The sequence below is a fragment of the Pimephales promelas genome, chromosome 13, assembly GCF_988280905.1.
Source record: "Pimephales promelas chromosome 13, fPimPro1.hap1.1, whole genome shotgun sequence".
Lineage (NCBI taxonomy): Eukaryota > Metazoa > Chordata > Actinopteri > Cypriniformes > Leuciscidae > Pimephales > Pimephales promelas.
In genome coordinates this window covers 19,574,027-19,598,218 of record NC_142781.1, presented here as the reverse complement: position 1 = coordinate 19,598,218, position 24,192 = coordinate 19,574,027, and the positions used below count along the sequence as shown (strand labels likewise).

At 36.8% G+C, this 24,192-nt stretch overlaps 3 protein-coding genes across 4 annotated transcripts in view; 1 reads left to right on the top strand and 2 right to left on the bottom strand.

Annotated features, from left to right (window-relative positions):
• fryl (FRY like transcription coactivator) overlaps positions 1 to 13,596 on the bottom strand; it is a 103,536-nt gene extending 89,940 nt beyond the window's left edge. Inside the window, exon 1 of the mRNA XM_089118582.1 lies at positions 13,324 to 13,596. The gene's annotated coding sequence lies outside the window, so the exon portion shown is untranslated. The remainder of the gene's footprint in view (positions 1 to 13,323) is intronic.
• Positions 13,597 to 14,515: 919 nt separating this feature from the next.
• On the top strand, positions 14,516 to 18,775 carry ociad1 (OCIA domain containing 1). 2 transcript variants are annotated; one of them, XM_039692820.2, is made up of 8 exons: positions 14,516 to 14,803; positions 14,992 to 15,076; positions 15,241 to 15,294; positions 16,210 to 16,257; positions 16,391 to 16,523; positions 16,734 to 16,963; positions 17,125 to 17,277; positions 17,922 to 18,775. In XM_039692820.2, exons 1-8 carry the CDS (start codon positions 14,744 to 14,746, stop codon positions 17,957 to 17,959), a joined length of 801 nt encoding a protein of 266 aa, XP_039548754.2. In that variant the 5' UTR covers positions 14,516 to 14,743; the 3' UTR covers positions 17,960 to 18,775. The 2 variants fall into 2 exon arrangements, with proteins under 2 accessions (XP_039548754.2, XP_039548755.2); XM_039692821.2 differs by having other exon boundaries at positions 14,518 to 14,803; positions 17,140 to 17,277.
• ociad2 (OCIA domain containing 2) lies at positions 17,975 to 23,038 on the bottom strand. Its single transcript, XM_039692822.2, has 7 exons — positions 22,879 to 23,038; positions 21,885 to 21,978; positions 21,016 to 21,069; positions 20,527 to 20,574; positions 20,263 to 20,407; positions 20,105 to 20,187; positions 17,975 to 19,924 (listed from the first exon to the last, which is right to left on the bottom strand). Exons 1-6 carry the CDS (start codon positions 22,942 to 22,944, stop codon positions 20,106 to 20,108), a joined length of 489 nt encoding a protein of 162 aa, XP_039548756.2. The 5' UTR covers positions 22,945 to 23,038; the 3' UTR covers positions 17,975 to 19,924; position 20,105.
• Between the last annotated feature and the right edge of the window lie 1,154 nt (positions 23,039 to 24,192).

The window sequence follows — 24,192 nt, the reverse complement described above, 5'->3', positions numbered from 1 at the left end:
GTTGCCCACATACAATACAGACACATACAATTTTGTGGGCATGTGTCTGTTTTGCGAAAAACACAACTAGAAAAACCTTTGCAGGTTCCCTTAGCGTTGGCTTTAAATAAAAAATATAGCCAAATAGGCATTTTTAGATTTCCCTTTGAAACCAAATCTTCCGCCATCATCTTGTCAGTCAGCTCCTCACTCTTGTGATAAATGAAACCTGACTGCTGTTGCAACTCTCGTTCGGCTCTGGCTACATTGAGCAGACACGTTTAGTTTTTATTGTGGGGATTATTCTCTAAATAAACTAAATGATTTTTATAACTATAACAAATATAAATAACGGTGAGGGGTGGTGCAGCGGTGGGCAAGTAAGTGATGTAACCGGTGCTGTGGCTGAACACCAATAACACCGACTATCGCAGCAAGCCTAATCTGAATTATCAATTAGGCCAATTCATTTATATGACAGTACTTCCTGAAGCAGAAGATCAGAGAAAGCAAGCTACAGTAGCAACTGTCAGCCAAGCATAATGACACATACACACATTCACAACCAATCTTCCTCTTCTACGGTCACACGCAAGATACGAATTGTTCATCCAACTTCCCGTTACACCCAAACAGCCACACACAAAAAGAACTAGACACTCAACAAGCTTCACCTTCAAAAAACAAACAAAAAAAAAACACCATAAACACAAATTTACTAAATGCTTCATACCTGAGACCCCCAAATCATTTTACACATAATAAGCATTCACGTCTCTCACTTACAATTACATACAATTTTTCATTAAGTCATTAAGAGACACAGTCTTTATGAGTAATAACAATCTCAACAGAACACACAGACAAAAAGAGCTACTTTCCCAGGACAAGGAGGGGCTTGTTTTCTTTGGCAAGGCCAAGGGCTAGAGCCTGAAGCCAAGCAGTACAGAGGAAAGGAGGAGAGGAGAGTGTCCAGAGCACAGTTAACATGAAGAAAAGAGCACACATACAAACACACCACAGAACAACAGTGTAGGACATCGATGCCACAAGTAAAATATCGATATGAGGTACCTTTATTTTCACACTCTACACATCGTCATGCAATGTATGTTTACCCATTTCCACCAAAGCGCACATTTTTGTTTACTCACCATACTGTCTGCCTGTGTGTCAGATTGCGAATGTGATGGAGCAACAAAGCAATTGTAGATGCAGCAGAAACTTTGTGCCTGCTGTCGGACGTAAATTGTGGGTTATTGTGGGAAACATTTTGTATCTGAGATAGGCAGATAGGCAGGCAAAGAAACCCCATCAGTCATGGTGATCATAAAAAATATTTGAAGTAAACCACGGTTATTAAATTAATGTTGACAAATAAAAATATGATATGAAAATATGACTAGAATGGACACTATTGAACGCTGCTAGATTATCAATAATGCATCAATGTAAAATGTATAGCTGCGTGAGGTGAAGCTGAGTAAACTGAAGCATTCTATATGACGTGTCATATATGATATTAATCCGATATCCTAGATACACAACATAAACGTTACTGTGGCAAGCAAGGCGAGGCCGTGGGTCATGTGAGCAGAGCAAGGCCTCGTATCTCTTGAGATGAGACGAGAGAGGACCAGGCCTGGACTTTCACGGTCGTCACACCTCCTCATATCCATCCGGAGCTCCTCCGTGAGATACAAGTCCTTTGAGGTGCGCAGGTGATGCTCATTAGCAATCGCTCCACCAGTCTTGCTCCATTCTCATGGCTCTCAACCCCACCCCTGCTTACCACAGTAATGTAAAATTACAATCTAAAAACAAAAATTTAAAAATTAGATTTTTAAATTCACTAAACTAAAAATGAAAATAATGCAAACAAAGTTAGACTAATTAGCTTACATTTGAATACCCCATTAATAGTCACTTTAAAGCCTCGTGCACACTCAGATGACCGAGCATGCTTATCGAGACGTTTTTCCGAGACTTTGACGCATCTTTGCGTTCATACCCAAGCGATTTTCCCTGGCGATGCGCCAAGCGAACGTGCAAATTCACTACCTGACAGTAGATGGTGCTTATTGAAAGACAGAAATACACCGGTACACAAGGTGGTGCAGCGCAACTTTACACTTCTGACAATCTCGTCACACAGAAGAAAAAGAGAGACAGTACTTGCGTGCAATTCCCCTCGTTAACAACTCCCTCTTATCGAGATTTTTGTAGTCGCTGTGGCGTTTGTCAAAGTTCTTTGTGTTCCGACACCATAGGGACCAGCAGCTGAACAAAAGCGCCAATTTCGTTGGTCGGGCAGTTTTTAACGTGGCGTTTTAAACCAAAAAAAAAAAGCCTTTTATTAGGATAGGAGGACAGTAGACAGAAAGTGATGTGGGAGAGAGGGAGAGAGAAGGGGGGATTGGAAAAAATCCACATGCTGGGACTCGAACTTGGGTCTCCCAAAGCACAACGGTGCTACATGTCGCAAGTTTTTTATTCATTTCAAATTACTCTTTTGTGCCTGCTGTTTTTCACGTCGATGTGCATACTCTCACAGTGGCGCCCTTTGTTTAGTCACAAGGCATTAAATTAGAGATGCGCCGATCTGATGCTCAGGATCGGTATCGGCTCCGACAGGGCTCTAGAGTGCGACCAATTTGGTCGCACATGCGACCAAAAGTTTTCTTTTTTTTCTTACAACAACATATGATAAGTTTAATTATATCAAGTGTTGTGAGAAAAGGCTATAAATCTCCATCTCCAACATCCTCACACGCAATTTAGCCTACTAGCCGAGACTCCTCCTTCATGTGTACAGATGTGACATAATGATGCAAAAACCCTCGGAAATCCACTAGTACCACTGGAATTAAAAATATATATATATTATAAGCTTACTGCTTTGAATCGAGCTAAGGCAAGCAGATAGTTTTGAACACTGGCTGGTTATGTATTTTCTCAAATATTTATTTTGGATAATTTTTAAGCCAAAAAAAGCTACGTACTGCAGCTTTAACATATATATATATATATATATATATATATATATATATATACACACATATATATATATACATATATATATACATATATATATATATATATATATATATATATATATTTTTTTTTTTTTTTTTTTTAATGATGCCTGCATGTGGTGCAATATTGATTGACAAGAGTTTTAGCTGACTGATCTGGACAGCAGATCACTGCCTAGAGGGGAAATCGAACACACACAAGAATGAGGAAGAGTCAAGTCTCACAAATAAAAACAGGTCTATCTGTTTCCAAAAAGGTGACAGATCGGGAAGTGTTGATCAAGATATACACTGACAAAGAAGTGTGACATAGCCTAACATGTGAGATCAGACAGCTAAATTTTAGGCATTTCCTTTTTTTTCTGAATCCTGTGAATAGTGGTAGGCACATTTTATTTAAATTTCCACACACAGAACAATAGAAAGAAAGAACTAGGGCTGTGCAATTTCGCAGACACAAAATTTTTTTTCTTCTCAGGCAGAACCACAATCCACAAACTTATCACGATTTTAAGAATAAAACTGAGCAGTACAGACAAAATAGTTTAAGCCTAATTTTTAATTTAAGCCTTAAAAATAAAAGAAAAAAAAGAATGACAGACCATTTATGTCAAAAGGGCAAATATTATTTCACTTGATTATATTTCATTATTTTATTTGTTTTATTAAAAACAAAGACGCAAATTATGAATTACAAATACAAAACAAGCAGACTGATCTCATGAATTTGTATTTCCATTCCAACACGCATAATTGCTTTTCAGCGTGTTTATGAACACCGTCGACTTAACGTTACATTACTATATATATATATATATATATATATATATATATATATATATATATATATATGACCTACCCCAACCCCGTCCCTAAACCTACCCATCACTGGGATTAATAGCATTTATGAGTCTTCCCCTACCATCCTAGGAAAAAAATTATCACTTAGAACCAGGGCTTGACATTAACTTTTTTGCTCACTAGCCAATTTGGCTAGTGGTTTTCCAAAATTACTAGCCACGCAGCACTTTTACTAGCCACATTTTTGTTGTTGGAAAATTACGTTTATATGATTAAAGTTGACAAAAGGGCTTAAAACGTGCTAAAATTTACTAATATTATCATTAGCTCTGGTAAGGTTGTAAAGCTCCTTTTTTGAAAACATGTTGTTGTCTATTAAGATAAAATAGCTTCTTACATAAAATAAAATTGCTGCATCGTTGTTGTTTTTTTGTTTGTTTTGTTAACAGCAGTAAATACTGTAATACAGAGTAGAATAATTATCTGCATTAGAAACAATGATCCAAGAATAAATTATTTTTTCCAAGAAAAAATCCACAATTAAGGCAACAGGATTACATATAGGCCTAAATGACAGTTTTGGGGATTTTGAATTGTTTGTTTTGCATTAGCATTTCCTCAGAGCTCTAACTTAATAATTATCATCAACTGGAGATATGTCCACCTGAAACAAGCATAGGCCCATAGGTCTTTATTTTCCAGATTATTCCCACAAATGCATCTCCTGCTTTCTTTCATGGCATGATTTACATAAAATTAACTCTGGAAAGATAGTTGTGATATGATGTGGCTGTGGCATAAGGGCAGCCCTGCTAGTATAGGCTACACCGTGTCGATCCCTTAATCACAAAGATATTTTTTTTCTTTATATCTGCCACGCACACTCACGAACTGACTGAACGCTGTGTTAGTGTATGTGTGCACCAGTCGCGTTTGATGATCGTTTGACAATAGTCTGTCATATTTGGCGCGCGCAGCGGCACTGCAGGAGAGCGTGAGACGTGCGTATGTTCTGGATTCTCCTGCTATTAAAAAAGATCGCTATATCATCACATTAAGTTGATAATTAAATGCAGACTAAAAATAGCCCTTAGTCCGATGGCCAACCCGCGAGTTTAATCTTCTCTAATTGCAATTTGTTTGTTATGTCAGATGTCTTTTGACAAGACTACAATTTTTTTAACACGCCAAAGTGGCTAGTGGGAGTGACTGTGTTACCCGCCATGGGTGAAAGTGGCTACTGGGAGTGACTGTGTGTTAGCCGCCATGGGCAGGTGTTAATGTCAAGCCCTGCTTAGAACCTAGAACCTCTGACAAACTTGGCAAAAGTTCTGCCTCTGGACCCTTAAAGTTCATGGGGATAATTGTTGGATCTATGTATTTAATCATGTGAAAATTCTCACCACTAACAACATGTATTAGATCTCATTAAACAACAAATTAAATGCAATTTATGTAACATTGTAACAGGCCATGTCACACTCTGAGTGAGTGGTATTTACAACAGTAACGTTAAATTCAAGTACTCAACAGCGACTGTAGGGGTCGCTGTTTGACAAAAACGGAATTCCTGCATAGTGCCCCTTTAACGCTGTTGTTGGCTATTTAAAATATCTAATGGATGAACTCACGCCTTGATTAGACTTTATATAATAACACGCTGTCAATCGTGGTAAAACTTCACTGTAGACAACGGCATATTTGATAAGTTCACTATGGTTACCGCTATGGTTAGTTAGATTAAACACACACATAGAAAAAAAGTTAAAATCCAATTCTCAAATTGGACCCAATTCATCCATAATAGATATCTGTAGGAGATAAAAATGCTCATAAAGTCATTTTCTGTCATACAGCACCTTGAACGACAATGCAAATGAGCTCCAGAGAACATAAAACATTAAACTCATTCTTCCCGTAAAAGCTGATAAGAAACCTTTATAGACCAACGTTCAGACACACATATGCAAACAAAATGCCATGTTGCTAAGGCCAAGCTGGTTGAAGAAAATAAACCCCCCACTAGGTCATCGCTCTTACCTTCGACCCTGAAACAAGATTAAACTTTTAGTTTCTCTCAGTTACACTATGGCCATGGCTTTGCTTTTACCCAAAGAGTTGAGTAAGCCCTTTTATGATTAACAAAACAAAAACAAAAATCAATAGAGTGACTATAGTTTGGCAGCGGCTTCTGACTGCATTAGGGAGAGAAACAGTTCAGTCTGCTTTTATCTGTCCTCTGTAAATCTCCCTCTCTCTCATATGCTGATAATAGTAAGAGTAATCCCCTGTCCTTGTCTTAAAGGGCACCTATTATGGAAAATTCACTTTTACATGGTGTTTGAACATAAATGTGTGTTGGCAGTGTGTGAGCAAAACCCTAGAATGATAAAAATCCACCCAGTCGTTTTTTTACAATCTCAATAAATTATATGCACTGTCTCAGAACGAGCTGTTCTAAGATTCAGCGCTTTGTGGCATAGAATTGAGCAAGGGGTTTGAGTGACAGTGTAGTTGTGGCATAGACCCCGCCCTCGGTGATCTCTACAAGAGCCCGACCGATAAAGGATTTTGAAGGCCGATACCGATACAAATATTTTGGGGTTTTAAAATCCGATATTCCGATATATCGACCGATATTTTTTTTAATTAAATATTGTTGGATTTCACACACGTGTAAAAGAAAAGCTAACTTTTCTGCACAAGATACGCTTGATACTTTTTCTCTATGTCTAAATTTTCCCTCCTCCTCGCAAGTATAACTTACATTTTACAATGCAGGGACTGTAACTAGAGATATGCGAGTTATAAATACAGTAATCATTACTTTATTTAGGCAGAAAAAGTTCATTGTGGTTTCCAAGCTCATTAATGTTAACGTTAGCGGTCTTCCACTGATGATAGTGGCATTAGCTAGCTTTGTGGTTAGCTAGTCTATGATGAGGCATAATTTAGCAATAGATAACATCATACTGCAAATAGTAAAACATACATTTTCAATATAACAGGCCAAGGAGAGATGATTGAAGCGTGTTTTGTCCATTTTTATTTTATTTTTTGAAAAATTCATTTATCGGCCATTATAACTGCCGATACCGATATTTTGGAAAATGCCTAATATCGGCCGATAATATCGGCCGGCCGATATATCGGTCTGGCTCTAATCTGTACAGCATCCTCTCATAGCATCCTCCATTGTTTCAACGACAGCTGGTAATGTCTCTTGGAAACATAAATGTTCTGTCGTGGGTTAATCCTGTTGTTGTGGATTAAAAGTTAATCCTCAAGTGTGGATCGTCGTCTACTGTTTGCGATTCCACCGTCACCTCCAGTAACAGTAAGTGTATTTTGATTTTTGAGCAAATAGTCTTTTCAGTCGATGTCTATGGAAGCCAATTCAACAACAAATGCGTCTAAAGTTGTTGTCGTCGTAGGATGTCTGTGTAGGCCATATAATTTAAACCTTGTTTGTATAGTGTGCAACCACACATTTATAAATATTTTTTTTTAAGATATTGTATTAAAAACTGCATATATGTTCTTGTTCTGTAAGTTAGCCATCTCCTCACATTTGCCACAGAAGCACCCGTATGACAAGTAAACATGAGGCAACAGGTCCCTCGCATAAATGTAATTTCGCTTGTACGTAGCAAACTTTATCACAGAATGTCTATGCAGTTTCAAAAATTGTGTGTTTCTGTGTGTGTGTGTTCCACATCCATAATTGCAAATGGGACGCGATTACAACTGTATAAGTACATAAATTTATATGTATCAAATAACCATACCGAGATGTACTGGTCCATTCTCATTTGTGTTTATTCTGCTGGAGTCTCTTCGTATTAAATTTATATATATATTATATTCCGATTCAAACGTACGCTGAATGACATTCAACACAGCTGTTTCTCTCACTCTCTCAGTACCGACTGCCATAGATACAGTCGGTTGGTCTGGGAACGCCCCCGGGAACGCCCCGTCACGTGGTGTGAATTTAGCCCGTGGGGGAAATCATTGCCTTGGCGCTCATTGAAATACATGGGACAATCATGCCGAAGGGTTGCGGTGTCGTTTTCTGTACCACCAATAAACTAACAAATTACAAATTGAAGTTCTACAGCCTTTCTTACATACATGCAGAACCGGATAGGAGGACAAAATGGCAAAATTAATCATATCTTATTAGATTACTGTGTGAGTAGAGGTCCCTGTGTGATATAGTAGTAGATGTTTAACTCGTATTAGGCAGTGGGCCAGATTTGTCTGACGTTACGTCCCTTACGAAAAAGAACTATAGTAATCCTATGGCTATTAGTATTCTATAGTAGTGTATAATACTTCTGTGATGTTCATTAATACCTATACTTCTAGGCTATGTCCCAAAATACTATAGTATTCCTATAGGATTAACGTTACTATAATAGTTTGTCCTAAAATACTACAAGATTCCTTTAGTTGTTTTTCATAAGGGATGTTATTAGCGTTATCAGCTGAAGGTTATCAGACTGCAGTCTGTGAGAATTCGGATAACTGTCAGCAAAGTCCCTCTGCAACTTCGTAGCGACTACTTTGATCACCGTTTTACAAAAGGATTAATAGTTTGGAGTGAAGCATACGTACAATTGGTAAGTGACATGGTTTTATGGACTTATAGTAACTTATACGCAAGTTGATTGAGTTACAGGCTTGTGTTGCCGGTAGCTTCCGCGATGTCTTACCTGAAGATTCAACCAGATATAATAGTCTGGAAACGACACCTCCGGCCATTTGGTTGGGTCATTGGCCCAGTTTTTAATTAAATAAGGGCAATCATAACCTATTACAGTTAAATTTGCAATGTATCGTTGCCGGTCGGCAGGCATAAATGACTCGCAATATGACATTTTTGTCATTCAAATACATAGGATGGTCGCGCTGCTTTCCCCCACGCCGACCACGCCCCCCAACTATGACGCGTTGCCGACTGTATCTATAGGCATCAAGTTACGCCCTCATCCAAAGGCAGGGCGGGGATATGCAGCTCATTTGCATTTAAGGTAGTATACACACGAAACAGCTCATTTTTAAATAGGGCCCAAAATGACATTTTCAAATGGTTATAATAAATTAACTGTGGGGTATTTTGAGCTGAAACTTCACAAATACATTCAGGGGACACCCGAGACCAATATTACATCTTACAAAAAGGTGCATAATAGGTGCCCTTTAACTATGGAGAAAGAACCAGACAGCAGAGATCATGCAAGAATGTATGAAATCAGAACATGAGCAACAAGGATAAATTATGGGAGGGGGTCAGGAACACTCTGTCGGGCAGAAAAGAAAATAACCGGTCAGGGTCGGACAGAACCGGCAGCCTGGACATTAATAATGCACTCTATTCCCGAGAAGGTCCTCACTGCAGAACATGAAATCCAGGGGGAGGAGTTAGATCCAGATCCAACTACTCCCTCCTACATATCCCTAAACCTACCAATTTCCGCCCCCTGATCCCTAACCATCTCCTCCCCTTAGATCTGGATTCAACTCCGCCCCTTGGATCTTGTGTACTGCAATGAGGTGCTACTGTTCCCTGTGCATGCTGATAGTTTCCCCTACTGGAGTACTTCAAACCAGCACACAATGAAAACTTTAGCAACACAGCAGGGCTCAACAATAAGTGGATCGATGCTGAAGGCAAGGTGATAAATTTATGAAGTTTTATGTTATATAGTAGTTATATTCATGTTATGAATGCATGCATGCAGATAATCACATACATGTGTAAAGTACGTGCAGAACCCAGCTGTCAATTTGCCAGCTTATCCATCTATGAATTCGATTCAGCCCTAAAGATGAATTTTTTATGACCAACCCTCACGTCATTTGTCTATAATATAACGTCTTTTATCTAGAAGAGTGCTGTGTTCATTTTCTTGCCAATCTCAGCGAGACAGCTGACAGCAGATCTGCGGTGTCACAACAGCAAGCTCTAAGCACAGTAGGCGTATGGAAAATATGGTCATGACAGTCATCCCCATCGTTCGCCGGTCTGCTGAATACAAGACTCTGTGTCAGTTCACTTAGCAAATGCAATTACGTAACACTCCTGAAGGGCACAAGTGGCCAGGGGCAAAACGATGTCTGATTATTTCATTTCTGTTGGGAAAAAAAGATGAAAAAAATGCCCCTTTCATTTGTGGTTAAATCCAGCTCTGTAAGGCCCGAGTTCCAAAATGCCCACGTGCATTAATTTGCCACCTACACCAGACTGTCCGGCCCCACTCTTACAAGACCCTTTATACTACACCAGACAACAGAAGATTCAAAATGAAAAGCCCTCACTATTTTGGTTTCTTGTTTCATTCTTTCATGGAAAAAGTAAAGCACAAAAAAGAAGTGAAGAATATGTTTCAAATCATGCCATGCAAACATGCAAAACACGTTTGTAATGTAAGCTGGCCCATATAATGCTTTGTAATTGCAGCTGTTTATGCCCTTAATAATGCATTAAACAAGAAGAAGGTGTTCATGAGGGCGTAAAAACACTGCCACCTCAGGCAAGTTTAAATTAAAATTAGGATGGAGGAGTCGCAAGCCAATTCATCCCTTTCCCCTCCCTCCTAAGTGACAAAATGATCCCATGGGATTACAACTTTATTGCACTGTATTTCTCTTTCATTTATGTGGAACTAATTAGCAAGGGGCATTAGTTCCAGCCAAGAGGCAATTACTGAGAACACATCTTAAACAAGGTAATTTAGGTTATCAATGTAAATAGCACAGTACAATGACAGTCATTGGATGCTTGTGAGAAATTTAATAGGAAAGAGTTCTTGAAATAAATAAATTGTCATATTGGGGATGATACTAGCAGCTATTTATTGTTCATTAGATATATATGTGCTTTTATCTGTGCTTCTTAGTCATTAAGCACAATAAGCAGCAGAAAACAAACTCATTGCTGTGCTTAGTTACACTGTCTGACAATCCCCCTCTATTCTCTTTTGTGGCTTATTGCACTTGAACAGTCAAATATAAACACAGTATTGTCTTGGCAAGTATTCATGTAAACACAGTCTGTTACTTCTACACCGTGTCCTAACTACACGTGATGCAACACACGATAAGGTATCTTTTCCATATTAATCTGTTTTTGTCCTAACCAGCCACGGCGACACACTACGATTCTATTTCAGAAAAATGGTTTCTATTATTCTGCGACATCATGCTGGAACAACAAACATAAAGTGATAATCAGTTACTTTTTATGTGCTTTATTTAATGTTAAAAGTGTATGTGACTTTGAATATAATTTAGTGCTCCCAGCTTTGTAGCTGTAAAAGCAATGGATAGTTCACCTCAGATCTTGAAATTATTAAACAAATGGAAACAAGACGTTCAAACAAGTGCATTATTTGACAAAGGTTGTTTTAGTAACTCTGTAGCATATGCATTTGATGTTTAATTAGAGTAATATTTGTGAATTTGATTATGTAGCCTACCTATCCATTTTCTTGCAACTACCATCGAGAATACTCTCTGGTGCATGGGCACTTTCCGCGAGAGCCCGCCTACAAGCTGTTCTGATTGGCTGTGGGTTGCTTTAATTGATTTTCAGGCATTTGTTGCTGGAATCTTGTCACATCGTGTCTGGCTAGGACATGGTGTTAAGTGAACGTAAACAACTGGGAAAGAAATCAGATTCGGAGCAATAGGATCTGTGCATTAGGTCTTAAAAGTAACAGCAGCCTAATACAGTAAACCTGCTACTGTCTGTCAAACAACAATAGAAAAAGAAAATCACTCACTTGGCTGGGCGGTATATATCGAGTTTGTACAATATATCGATATTGCATGCTACTGCTCAGATGTTTAAGGTCAGTAAGATTTTTTACTTTTTTTTTGCACCTGATGCTTACCAAGGCTGCATTAATTTTATCAAATAAAAACAAATAGAGGAAATACAGGAAAAACAACTACTGTCAAATAAAATTGGGCCATTGTGTGTCAAATCAACCGAAATTAAGAAACTTCCCCAGCTCAAATTTTTGATTTTGTTAATATTGTTTCTGAAGAAAGACAAACATGAAACATGACAAACATAACAGTGATGAAACCAAAATTACAGGAGGGTAAAAATGCCTTTATAAAGATGGCTGTTGACTTAAGTAATCTTTGTTGCATGACATAATGACATTATGTGCCTGTTTTCTATTTTATTCTATTTTAAAATTCAATTAATTCTTGTAACAGCAAAGCTGAATTTCCGTAATAATATAAATGTTTTAAAACTGCCACTTAACCAATTTAATGCATCGTTGCTTAATAAAAGTATAATTTTCTTCTTTTTTCATTCTTGACCCCAACATTTTTTAATGGTAGCGTTTTATTCATTATAATTACTTAATTTGAAATTTAAACAAGCATTGTTTACATTTAATATTCCTATTTATACTAATTCAAAGCTTTTTCAATTCTATAGCATATTCGTTTTTGGCATCAAAAATAATGAAATTTCACTGCTACAAAGTTTGTATGGCAATAACTCAATTTAAAAGGTTTTTTGGTTCTGATGTCAGAGTTCATTGAAGCATGCATTGATTTCAGATATGTTTCTACATGATACATCAAGATTTAGGACCATTAACGGAAAGAAGGACACACCAAAATCCCCACTACTGTTTACAAGAGACACTACTGTCATGACACTCAGAGCATCATGTTCAGCAGAAAGCAGGAAGAGTTCACACTCCTCTCAAAGATGTGATCGGGAGTGTGAACTCTTCTCTGCTCACTGCTGAACATGCTGCTCTCACACCAAATGCTGAGTGGCTGGCTGGGACTCTAGAGTTGTTAACATCATTTATGACTCATGCACATGTTTGCATTAGGCACACAACAAACATCGCTGAAAGAGAAATGAAAGAGAAAGCCAATTAAAAGATCGTTCAATGTCAGTCTGGTGGTTTCAAACTAGTTGAGACGAACTTGGTGGGTTTTACAACACAGCTTAGTAACATCCTGTAACTAGTACCGCATATATTTATATGATGACTGATATTTCCACCAAACAACTTAACGCTCTCCCTTCAGTCAAATTCATATATGTTTCTCAAAAGACACATTTCTCACGTTTTTCTGATTCGTTTAAACGTAGGGTTGTCTCACAAAACTCACAACAAAAAAGTCACAGAGTGGACTGTGCATTAAGACTAATGCTTCATATGGTCTGGTTAACTCATGTATGTCACCAATGATGTCCAAAAACGTTGTCTAGGTAGACAGCTCAATGGGTTTTGTGACACACACAGCCATTGACTCCACTCATCTCTTCGCTTCAAATGCAGGTCAACATAACATAACTTGACTAACGTTACCAACTGCAACTGATAATATCCCACCAGGGAAAGTGCATCTGATAAGACAACCGATAAGCGTTAAAAGTGAGAGCTGGCCCTCTCGGTCTTAAATTAGAGGTCGGTTATTTGAGGTTAACGTTAGTCAAAAAGAATTCGGCCCTTCTTACCTTTTTAGAGCAACTGCGCTTTTCCTCGTCAGTTAGCCTCCTCGCGCTAGCGCTGAAACCCGATGACTCTCTCCAAAAGATGACCGAGACCAACTCGAGCTTTACAATACCAACATTTTACATCCGTTGAACTCTAACGTTCAATCCTATAACTAATCTTCTCGGTCTTTTTTAGCAAAACACCTAAAAACTCGACAAATGACAACGTGCCCACCTCCCTGTCTAACAGATTGGAGCAGCGCTGGCTAACGGCTTTGACAATCCGCTCTTCTGATAGGGGAGCTGCGGTGTCAAGATTGCGGAGCTAAGCCCCTCCCCCTGCTCTAAGCGATGAATGCACTGTATTCACACGCTTAACAAACGGACCATTCTATTTGCTGATTCAGCCATCAATCAACTCGTACTGCTACTGGATTGGCTGTAGAACATTATTCCGTGATAATTCCCTCGGTTTGTCAAAATACACGTTCGTACACTGTGTATAAATACATAGCCTAGAAATTAGAAAAATGCCATAGTTTTAAATCAGACCCCTCTGCTGTTTGTTGTTTATTAAGTTTACTTTTTCGTTGTGAGGTCAGTCGATAGATGCAATTAAATGGCTATTGACATAACCCTAAAAGCGATTAATACTCATATTGACAGTAATTTCTCTGCAGTTGCATAAATCATTTCGCAAATAACTTTATCTGTATCTGTGCAAATAATCTAATCTCGTTTCTTTCTGTTTTCAGACTACAGTATCAGTATTTATTCAGGGTAGCCTATAAGATAAGACAAAAATATTACTAAGTCGTGCTCAAGTTTATGGAATATTCAATTTTACATGTTTGTCTGAGCGCTTTATTTTTTGAGACTTTCGTTTACTGTTTTTCTGCATCTTTTATTCATAAGAATAATAGACATGAACTGACGTTGATATGTAAACGTAGACAAAATGCATGAAATATTATGAGAACAGTTCACATATACAGTCAAATTCACTCGCACAGGTGAAGAAACAAACAAATATTTAGATTATGATAGTTAAATGATGTTTTGTTTCTTTCGTATTCTTGAATTACAATTGGTATTTGCATTTGTCGACGTATAATTTACAATAAAACATCCTTTATCAAATGAACATGTATACAGAGAACAAAGAATATAATAAACAACCGTTATAAATAACATTTTTCCAAATATTTTGAGGTGTTATGAGATTTTTGTTTGGGGCTTCCGGCTTAACTCCTGCACTTCCGGGTTAGTGTTGTTGCTGATAAGAGTCGTCCTTTTACTGTCTGTGGATTCGACTGGAGGTCATGTAATAAAGTGTGTCGTTGGTCTTGTTGACTACCAGTAGTTATCCGCGTAATCCTATGGATACTGCGAAAACAATATTGTTTTAGTAGCTAATCGCTTTGTGCCTCTTGAATCAGTCATGTCGCAAGCATCGTCTGGATTCACTCCGGCTGCTCAAGTCCCACATGCGTCCAGTAAGGTAACGTTAGGCAGTAAATTCACCTGACAGTGTTTATAAACCAAATATTCTCTCTCTACTGCTGTATCTCATGCAGAAGTACTTCAAAAGCAAAGTGTGTGCTCGGTTTTCTGTTTACAGGATCAATTAGATCGTTGGTCCTATGGAATTTTCAGATAGTTTCCTTACGCAAAGTTTTGTTTTCTCAGGATCCTTTTGGATCTGCTTACATCCCCAATGAGGAAGAGAGGCGTGTCTTCAGAGAGTGCAATTCAGAAAGCTTATGGTACAGATGTGAGTAGTATACTGGACCTTGACTAATATTCAGCAAAACATTTTTGAGCGTTCCTTTACTTTGCAAGGTATTGTCTCAAGAGGCTTTGTCTTTGCCTCTGATGAGAAAATACTTAAGAAAGTGAACACCTGAATGAACATGTCTGCTCTCTTATTATTTGCAGCCCTGCCATTTTCCGCCATTGCAATGGGAGTCACTCAGGTATTGGTATCAAGAGGTGAGTTCAAGTCCAATATTTCAGTTTCTCTTTGCTCGTAGTTCCCATTGCCATAGAAAACCTAGAATGGAGAATGAGGGATTTGAAAGAAGCCTGTCTTTTCTCGAGGAAAGAGGTGTTGTGGTCCAGTCTTTGGTGACTGATCGTCACACAGGGGCGCAGAAGTCTATGAGGGAGCAAAGAAAGGATATTGGAATTGTAGGGACTGGAAAAGTATTGGAATTAATGAAATCTTACAAAGTAATGGAAAGTTCTATACGGAATATATATATATATATATATATATATATATATATATATATATATATAGATGTACTACAGCTAGAAATTGCTCTTGAAAGTGTGTTCAATCTCAATTATAATGATTTTAGTCATTGCAAATAACTATAAAAGACAGTTATGGAGAAGTCATGGAAATTTTAAGGATATTTCATCCAAATTTTAAAAACCCATTCTTTTTTGTTATTCCAAACCCATTTAGGTCTTTAATGCATCTTTGAAACACAAATTAAGATATTTTTAATGAAACATGATGGACTTCTGTCTCTACATTGAAAGTCCATTCCACCCAGACTTTAATGCTTCAAAATGTTCATAAAGCTATCCTTTATAAATAAATAAAAAATCCATAAAGAAACCATATGAATCGAGTGGTTTAATCCAAGTTTTCTGAAGACTCATTTATATATTACTTTATATGATGAGCAGATTTAATTTAGGTTTTTATTTACATATGAACATTACTCAACAGTCAACATGCATACATAGAGCACATAAAAAATGGAAAATGGAAGCAAACATTTGTAGGGTTAGAAATGAAGTGCGCTAGACTAAATGGACAGATTTTTTAGATTTTTTTTTTCAATTTGTAAAAAGGTTTAAAGAAAATCATGTATTGTTATTATTTATCCCCAGGAAAAATTACTCCATCACCCCGATTTGGCTCTCTTCCAAAAGTTGTTTGTGAGTATCAAGAACAGCCGGTTGTAACAAATGTTATAGAGAGACAATTAAAACCAAGGTTATATGAAGATGGAGGACTATTAAAAGTCAACATTTTTTCAAGTTCCACTGAATGCATGTGATTTTTATGCAGTTGCTGGCATATGTGGATACATTGGTGGGAAAATGTCTTACATGAGGGTCTGTCAAGAAAAGTTTAGGAAACTGGAGAACTCCCCACTGGGAGAGGCACTACGACAGGGACGTCTGCAAAACATCGCTTCTGTGTAAGAACATGTTTCAAGCGCAGCATTGCACACTTTTTTGTATTAGTTTCTATATTTTCATATATATATATATATATATGGTTTCTGAAAATAGATATTTTATCTAACATATCCTTTCAGAAAAATAAACATTTATTATTTAAGTAATTCACTTTTAGACAAGTTATTTTTACACACAATAATAAAACAATAAAAATTCTTTTTTTTAAGGACAAACCAGTCAGATTTTTCTGAGCTAAACGCATCAGAATCTGAACAGCCTGGTTTTGAGTCTGTTTCTCAACCTGCAACAGAAGTCAGTTCTATGCCTGAGAGCTACAGCAGTTACACAAGCGACTATACCTACAGCAGTCCCTCCCAATCATACGACCCCACTCCTTTTAGTTCTGGATTCAGTGATTCTGGTCCCGTTAACATCAGGGATGATAATTCTTCTCAAGGTACTGCCACCCTTGCACATGACCACCAGAACACCATGTATAATCATACAAACTTCTTTAAACAAATATAAATTGGCAAAGAGGAAGGACAAGCATCATTGAATAAGAATTTGTCATCTGATTGGTAGATGTTTAACAAGTAGTTTGCATTTATCCCAAATTGCCGTTATATCCAGATGAGGATGTACCTAAGAAGAAGCCAGTGTTGTATGAGGAACTGCGTAGCAAGAACAGAGAGAACTATGAGGTCACTCTCACACAAAAAGCTGAAACACTGCTGAAACCACAAAGAGAGGTGGCGGCAACTAAGGAAGGTGAGCTTCAGTAACTGATTTCCATAAAATAAAATAAAAAGTCTATAGCAACAATGATTTGTGAAACCTATAAGGATTCTAAAAGCCAGTAAAGTTAAGAGTTAGCCTTATCTTGTTGAATATTTAACAATGTCAAAGCATCCATGAAATAGTTCAGAAACATTTTTGCGTTGGATTGCCAAATGATGGCGAATACACTAGTTAAAGGGATAGTTCCCTAAAAAATAAAAATACTGTCATCATTTACTCACACATATGTAGTTCCAAGCCTGTATGAATTTTTCAGAAAGAAGATATTTTGAAGAATTTCAGTTATCAAAACAGTTAATGGTAGCCATTAACTTCCATAGTATTTTTTTCCTACTATACTGTCAACTGTTTGGTTTCCACCATTGTTCAAAATAATTTATTTTTAGTTCAACAGAAGAAAGAAACTCATACAGGTTTGGAACCACAATATATGATGACAGAATTTTATTTTTTGGGTGAACTATCTATCCCTTTAATACTTCCACTGACATGACTGATGAAGCATAATGATACTGTTAACTAATGGAACCTTTTTGTAAAATGTTAGTAATTATTTAATAATCTAAATGTCTTCGTATATTTAATCCATAAACTGTTTTTTCTTACCTCTCCAGTTAAAAAGAACCAGTATGGAGATGCTTGGGATGAGTAAGAGTGATTTGGAGAATCAACTGTCTGAAGAGCTCAAGATCCATACGCTGTGACTTCTGTGGAGTTGGCCTGCCTCGTTCTGCCAGATCAGACCAAAAGCTGCAATCAAACTCTGAAATTAAGATAATTGTTTTTTAAGGAGCAAAACGTAATTTGGGAAATTAATGCAAATTTGTTAGAATAAAATGCTTTTGATAGCATATGTGGTTTGTAAAGAAATGTTTATCTTCTTGGCTTCTAGCTTTAAGTGGATTTAAGCTAAATCATTTTAACAAAGTATCAGTGTTTTATTGATTAGGACATTGTCCAAATATGCTTGAGATTTGTTAATAAATAAATAAATGCAAGTGCTTTAGATACAATATAAACCCAGGAAAATGGGGATGGAAGAAAAGCATCGAAGTTGATTTATCCACTGAAATTAAGAGTCCAGCCAGACAGTGTTGTAGGTTATGACAGTAGAGATGTTTAGACTTGGACCCTTGATAATAATGACAGCATTCATTGATGTTGCAGTTATTACAGTCATGTCCTCTGAATTGGAGATACAAGAAAAAGATATGCGTGTTCTGGGGTTTAAAGTCTATATTTTATATAAGATTCACAATTAAATGTAAAATTCAACTAAAGCCTTTGATATATGCAATTCATTCACTGTACTTTGAATCCTTGTTTATGAAGGTAATTATGTATATATTTATATATTTGTTTTTGTTTTAAAGGAGTCTGAGATCTGGATGACTTCTTTCTGCTGTACAATATTATGATCCAACTCAAAAGGCAACTCTTTACTGTCATAAAATTGAACTGAAACCTCTACTCCCTCTCTACTTCGTAAACAAAGGATCAGAAAATTTGAGCAAATATTGGTTTATAACAATAGTATAAAAACTGGAAATTTGTGAAGCTCAACAATCTTTTGCGGCACATCAGAACTATATTCTTTGGTTTTACTCATTGTGGTGGATGATTAGGGAATTTGACCTTTTTGTTCCCTCTTATTAATAGTCCTGTAAAGCAGGAAGTCATGGCTGGATATGAATAGGAATAAACTTTAAATATTTTACTCAGGAATGCCTCCCATCACGCACTTTCATTTGTTTTACTTCATGAAAAGTTGGTTAGTTTTTTAAATGAAAGATCTATAGGATCACCAATACAGATTTATTCGTTTACAGATTAATACAGGTTCGCAACCTATTCTGCCATTTGGATTTGCTTCTCTGTTCCATGGAATTCTAAGATTTTCTTTTTAAGTTTTATTTGCAACCTCTGTCATGGTAATTCAGAATCAGATTATCCAATACCACGAATGTAATTTCTTGTGGCATTTATACGCCAAAAATGTTACTATATACGCGTACTATATACAGGCAAAAACTGTTTTTGGCGTATAAATGGCACAAGAAATTACATTTGTGCTATAGATACAAACTTTCAGTTGGTTTTAAATGAATCTTGTTTATTTTAATTCATAGTTTAGGTGTTAGTTAATCTGTGTTTCAGAAAGCTATTTAAGCCACGATTAACTATTCTAGATTAAAGGCTACTGGGAAACCGTCCCTATAAGAATTTACAAAGACCACTATGCTCATTCTTGAGGTGGATTCATTTTAACTCTACTTGAGAACATCTACAACAGAATGCATTCCTTATTGTTACTTTGTTCCCTCAAATCCACCTCATGAACAAATACCACAACTATTAGTGCTAAAACATTGCTGCCATTTGACATCTACTATGGCTCATTTTCAATAAATAAACTATGTTGTACAAAGGTTGTCTAATTTGCCAACAGCCACATAGCTGCAGTGTCTTGGCGCCCCCTGCTGGTTAGTTAGTTTGAATGTCCATTCAAGATGATTTCAGCTGCCTTCTGTTGCGTCATTATCAAAGAAGAAAACATTTTATATATTTTTTTTTATTAGAAAAAAAACATAGAGTGATTAGCAGTGTCCAGTTGATCCTGAAACAGAAAAACGTATGTTGATTACACATATTGTGTGAACAACGCCAGAGTGGTAAGTTAGGTGTGGTTTAACGTGCGTTGACTTGACTTAGTGGATCTTTTGTGTTTGGACTCGTGTGTGTGTGTGTGTGTGTGTGTGTGTGTGTGTTGTGTTTATTTAATTTTGAAAAAAAATACCTCAACTCTGAGTGGGTGCATTAGGGGCTGTTGAAGCTTGTGCTTCTTGTTGCTTGCACTTTTCACACACATGGATGCAGTGTCTGTAGGACACCATGAACAGACATTACTAAAATTTCAGTTCTCATCATGTATAATCCACACATTTTTATACTTACTTATGTCCAGGTCTATAACTGCCTGGTCCAAATCCAGAAGGACCAAAGCCTTTAGTGAAATCTGGTCCCAGTTTATTAATGAACTTCTCTTTGCAGGTCCCAGCATAGGACGCTTTGCCTACTGCATAACCCACAATACCCGCCACTACAGAGAAAAGTAGATAGGTGAGTTTGTATTCCAGCTGTATATTGCCCCTGTATCGATGATACAAAGCAGGCATAATATGAGGTGGGAAATTTCATTATTATTCAAAAGCGACTTACAAAGCAGTTTAGGGAAATACCCAAATCGCTTGGACTGTTTCCAGACACCTATAAAAGCAGTAAATTACAAACTGGATTATCTGTTTTCAATTAATCAAAATTAAAAAAGGAAAAAAAAAAAATCAGTGAATTAAAGACGTTATAGGAGCTGTTCATACAGAAAGTATTTTTCAATTCCATTGCCTTGCTTTTCCATTCTTGTTATGTGTAAACATGAGTTAGATGAAAATGTTGCGATAATCTCTGCACCCAAGTTAAAAGTTATTCCACTACCCTGCATCTGTCGTTTTAAACACAAAAATGCGCTCTGTGTGAAACCTATAGGCCCTATATTAGAAACACTTAAAGAATATGTGTTTCATTCATAAATGCATGACTGACAGACTGTTGTAACCAGAGTTTTTTTTTTAGTACCGTTGCTCCTGAACTCTATGTCTAAAACCCAACAGCTTTGTGTAATGAATGCTTTGTCACATTACCCAATCTTACCGCTGTATATGAGGCCACCAGTCACAGCCACGCTCCCGGTAGAGAGCGGAAGAGCTGTGGAGACATTAACAGGTCAGAGGTTAAAAAGCTGCATTATGATTCCAAATTCAATATCTAAATACCAAATGGTTCCAACATCCATTTTTGGAAAAGGAAACTGGACAACTCCCCACTGGGAGTTGGAAAAGGAAGCTACAGTATACCGATCAATATCTCATATCTTAAATTTTTACCTTCTAATGAATATTTGGTCTCATTGGAGAACTGGGTCACAGATCACTGTCAGCGGCAAACAATGGCAGAGTCAGACTAATCTTGAGGTTTATGTTTCCCTCAAAACAAACAGTGCTGGGGTTAAACCATCTTCAAAACATAAGCACTGGATAATAAATGCACGACTGTTTTACTCCATTGGCTCTTGTTTTGGACAAACACTCTTGAAAATACAGTACATGTACCTGTCAAATCCCTTTTTACTAAAGCAAATAAGCTGTGAAGATCATTCAGAGGGGAACCTCTTCCATATATTTTGTCTTTTTTTTAAAGGATGCTACCCATCACCTAAGACATTATACAAATTGTGTAAGTGAACTGAAAAGAAACATCATATCAGGTCTATTTCCATTAAAAGTTCACCCAACTTAAATTCACAGCTTTCACTAGATTTAGAAAAATGTCTGTTTTTGTTTCCCATATGTTCCCTGTTAGGCTACTAAATGTGTTCTAAATATCCTATTATGTGTTTCAAAGAAAAAAGAAAGTAATACAAGTTTGAAGGAACATGAATGTTAATGAGGATGGCATTTTAATTGTGGATGAACTACTGTATCACTTTAATGGATAATATAAATGAGTACATATTTCTTTACCTCGATACCAGAAGCTCTCGTTCTGACACTCCTTCCATATCTGCTTCATATCTTCCCTGGGAAAGCGTCGATCAGTTATAGGGCATTGGAATTGCTGTAACAGCAAAAAGGTCAGAAAAAATAAGAACTTTAGCAACATGCATTACTGTTGGTTAGATGACACAGGAACTTAAATGAATAAAGTTGGCTTAACAAAACATTGTTTGAAAGAACTTGTTTCATTCTTATTGTACAGAACTAATTTTGTGTAAATGTTAATTTAATTAAGACAATTAAAATAAACGTTAACAAAGTTTTATTTATTATTATATGTAATTTATAGAATAAACAAAAGAATCTTTAGTATAATTGTTATAATCTCACTGAATCAAAAAACTTACTCCATATCAGTGCATAGCCTTAGCACAAGCACCACTCTTCAGCACAATGGAAACCACAAAATAATAAAAACATTACAGAAAACATTTACATTTTAAATTGTTTTTTTTGTTTTTTTTTGGGGGGGGGGGGGGATTTCTTTTCTTCAGGAAGTCACAACCAATTATCAAGCTATTTCCTATGTTAAATAATCCTCACGTAGTTCTTTCAAGCCAGGTGGCTGCTTTCAAATGATATTCTGTTGGCTACATTCTAGCATGTTTAAATGCATCTAAAATCTACAAAACCCCTTTTACATCTTTCTGTCGTTCTGTGTAAACAGGGTGACCACCATACAGAAGATGCAGGCCTGGTATCACAAAGTGCAGCGAACACCTGGTTACTATCAGTCTGCATGCTATCAACCACATGAACATTGATCTGAACTAACATTCAGATGTTGTAAATGCATTTAACAAGCTATTAAATACTGACACAGAGAACACAGCTCCACCAAGACCCACATTAATTCTAAAAATCGTTTTTTTTTTTTTTTTTTTATTCAATGTAAAAAGACACATGAATATTTAGCTGCAGTCTTTTTAAAAGAGAAACAAACCTCTCAACACTCTCCTACCTTCCACTCAGCCTGGCCGGGTTTAGTATCCACCGGTCCTTCTGTGGTCATGTCTTTTTCAGCCATGTCTTCCTCTCTTTTCTCTTTGTCTGTTCTGCTTCTTCTGTTTCTACTATGTATTTCTGCTGTTTTACTTTTGACCAGCTCATTGAGCTCCTCCTCCCCTTTCCCTAACTTTGTACATGCACCTCCCTTTGGGGGCAGTGCCGTAATGTCCTGTAGTACAGAGGGCTGCTTTCTGTGGACATTGTTTCAACCCAAATGCAACGTCATGGTTACCCAGCAAATTATTACATGCACATGAACACTGTGCTATTTTAATTGAATCACTGAATTTATTGTTTTTGTTGAAACTGTGTATTTGAAATTATGAATAAAATATATGAACCTAATGATTTGATACTTTTTTTTTTTTTTTTGTAGTTTTTATTTATTTATTTTTTTGTAGCATCTTAGGTCATGCTTAAATGACCTAAGAGTGCTGGTGTTTTACCAATGTCAAATATCCCTTTTCAATGTCATTTGAGTTTTTTGAAGTGTGCCGATTTCCTGTTTTGACAAATCGTGTCAGCAACCTCACCTCTGTCCAACATTCACTTCCCACTCTGATAAATCTTAATCACACAATTTCACCCTAGATACACACCCTTGGATACATTCACACCGCCACAATTCACTCTGTATCGGTCATTTTCATAAACTTGGAAGAATGGGGGTTATACTTGTATTGCTTAAAATGAATCTTTTAAACTTAAGCATTCGAAGACCTGACCCATCCAAGAAAGACATTTTGAAGACACTTGTTATTTTCAGCAGAAAGAAAAGGTCATGAATCAGTAGGAAGAAGAAGAGAAGAGAGAGGCAACATAAATAGACTGTAAGAGAAATACAGATAAGGGTGCATCAACTCAGATTTTTAGTAGCTTTCATGCATTGGCACGGAATTATGTACAGTATATGGCTATTTTATACACTGGACTCAGAGGTGGACAAAGTGCTTCCTTACTTGAGTGAAAGTACAGATACTACTGCTCAAATATTACTCTGTTACAAGTTAAAACTCGTTACGTATTTCTGAAGGATGGACTTCATAGAGCAGGGAAGTCATCGGCCCGTTTTTTGGAGAGTGAAAACAGAGGTATAGAGAGTAAATTTTGTGAAAAATACTGTTTTTTTTACACGCGGAAACATGAACACATTATATTGCACACTGTAAACACAATCAAAGCTTCAAAAAAACATGAAGAACGGGACAGTGTGAGCTAGTGTGCTTCCAACCAAAATCCAACGTCTGCAACCAAAAACTTTTTATGT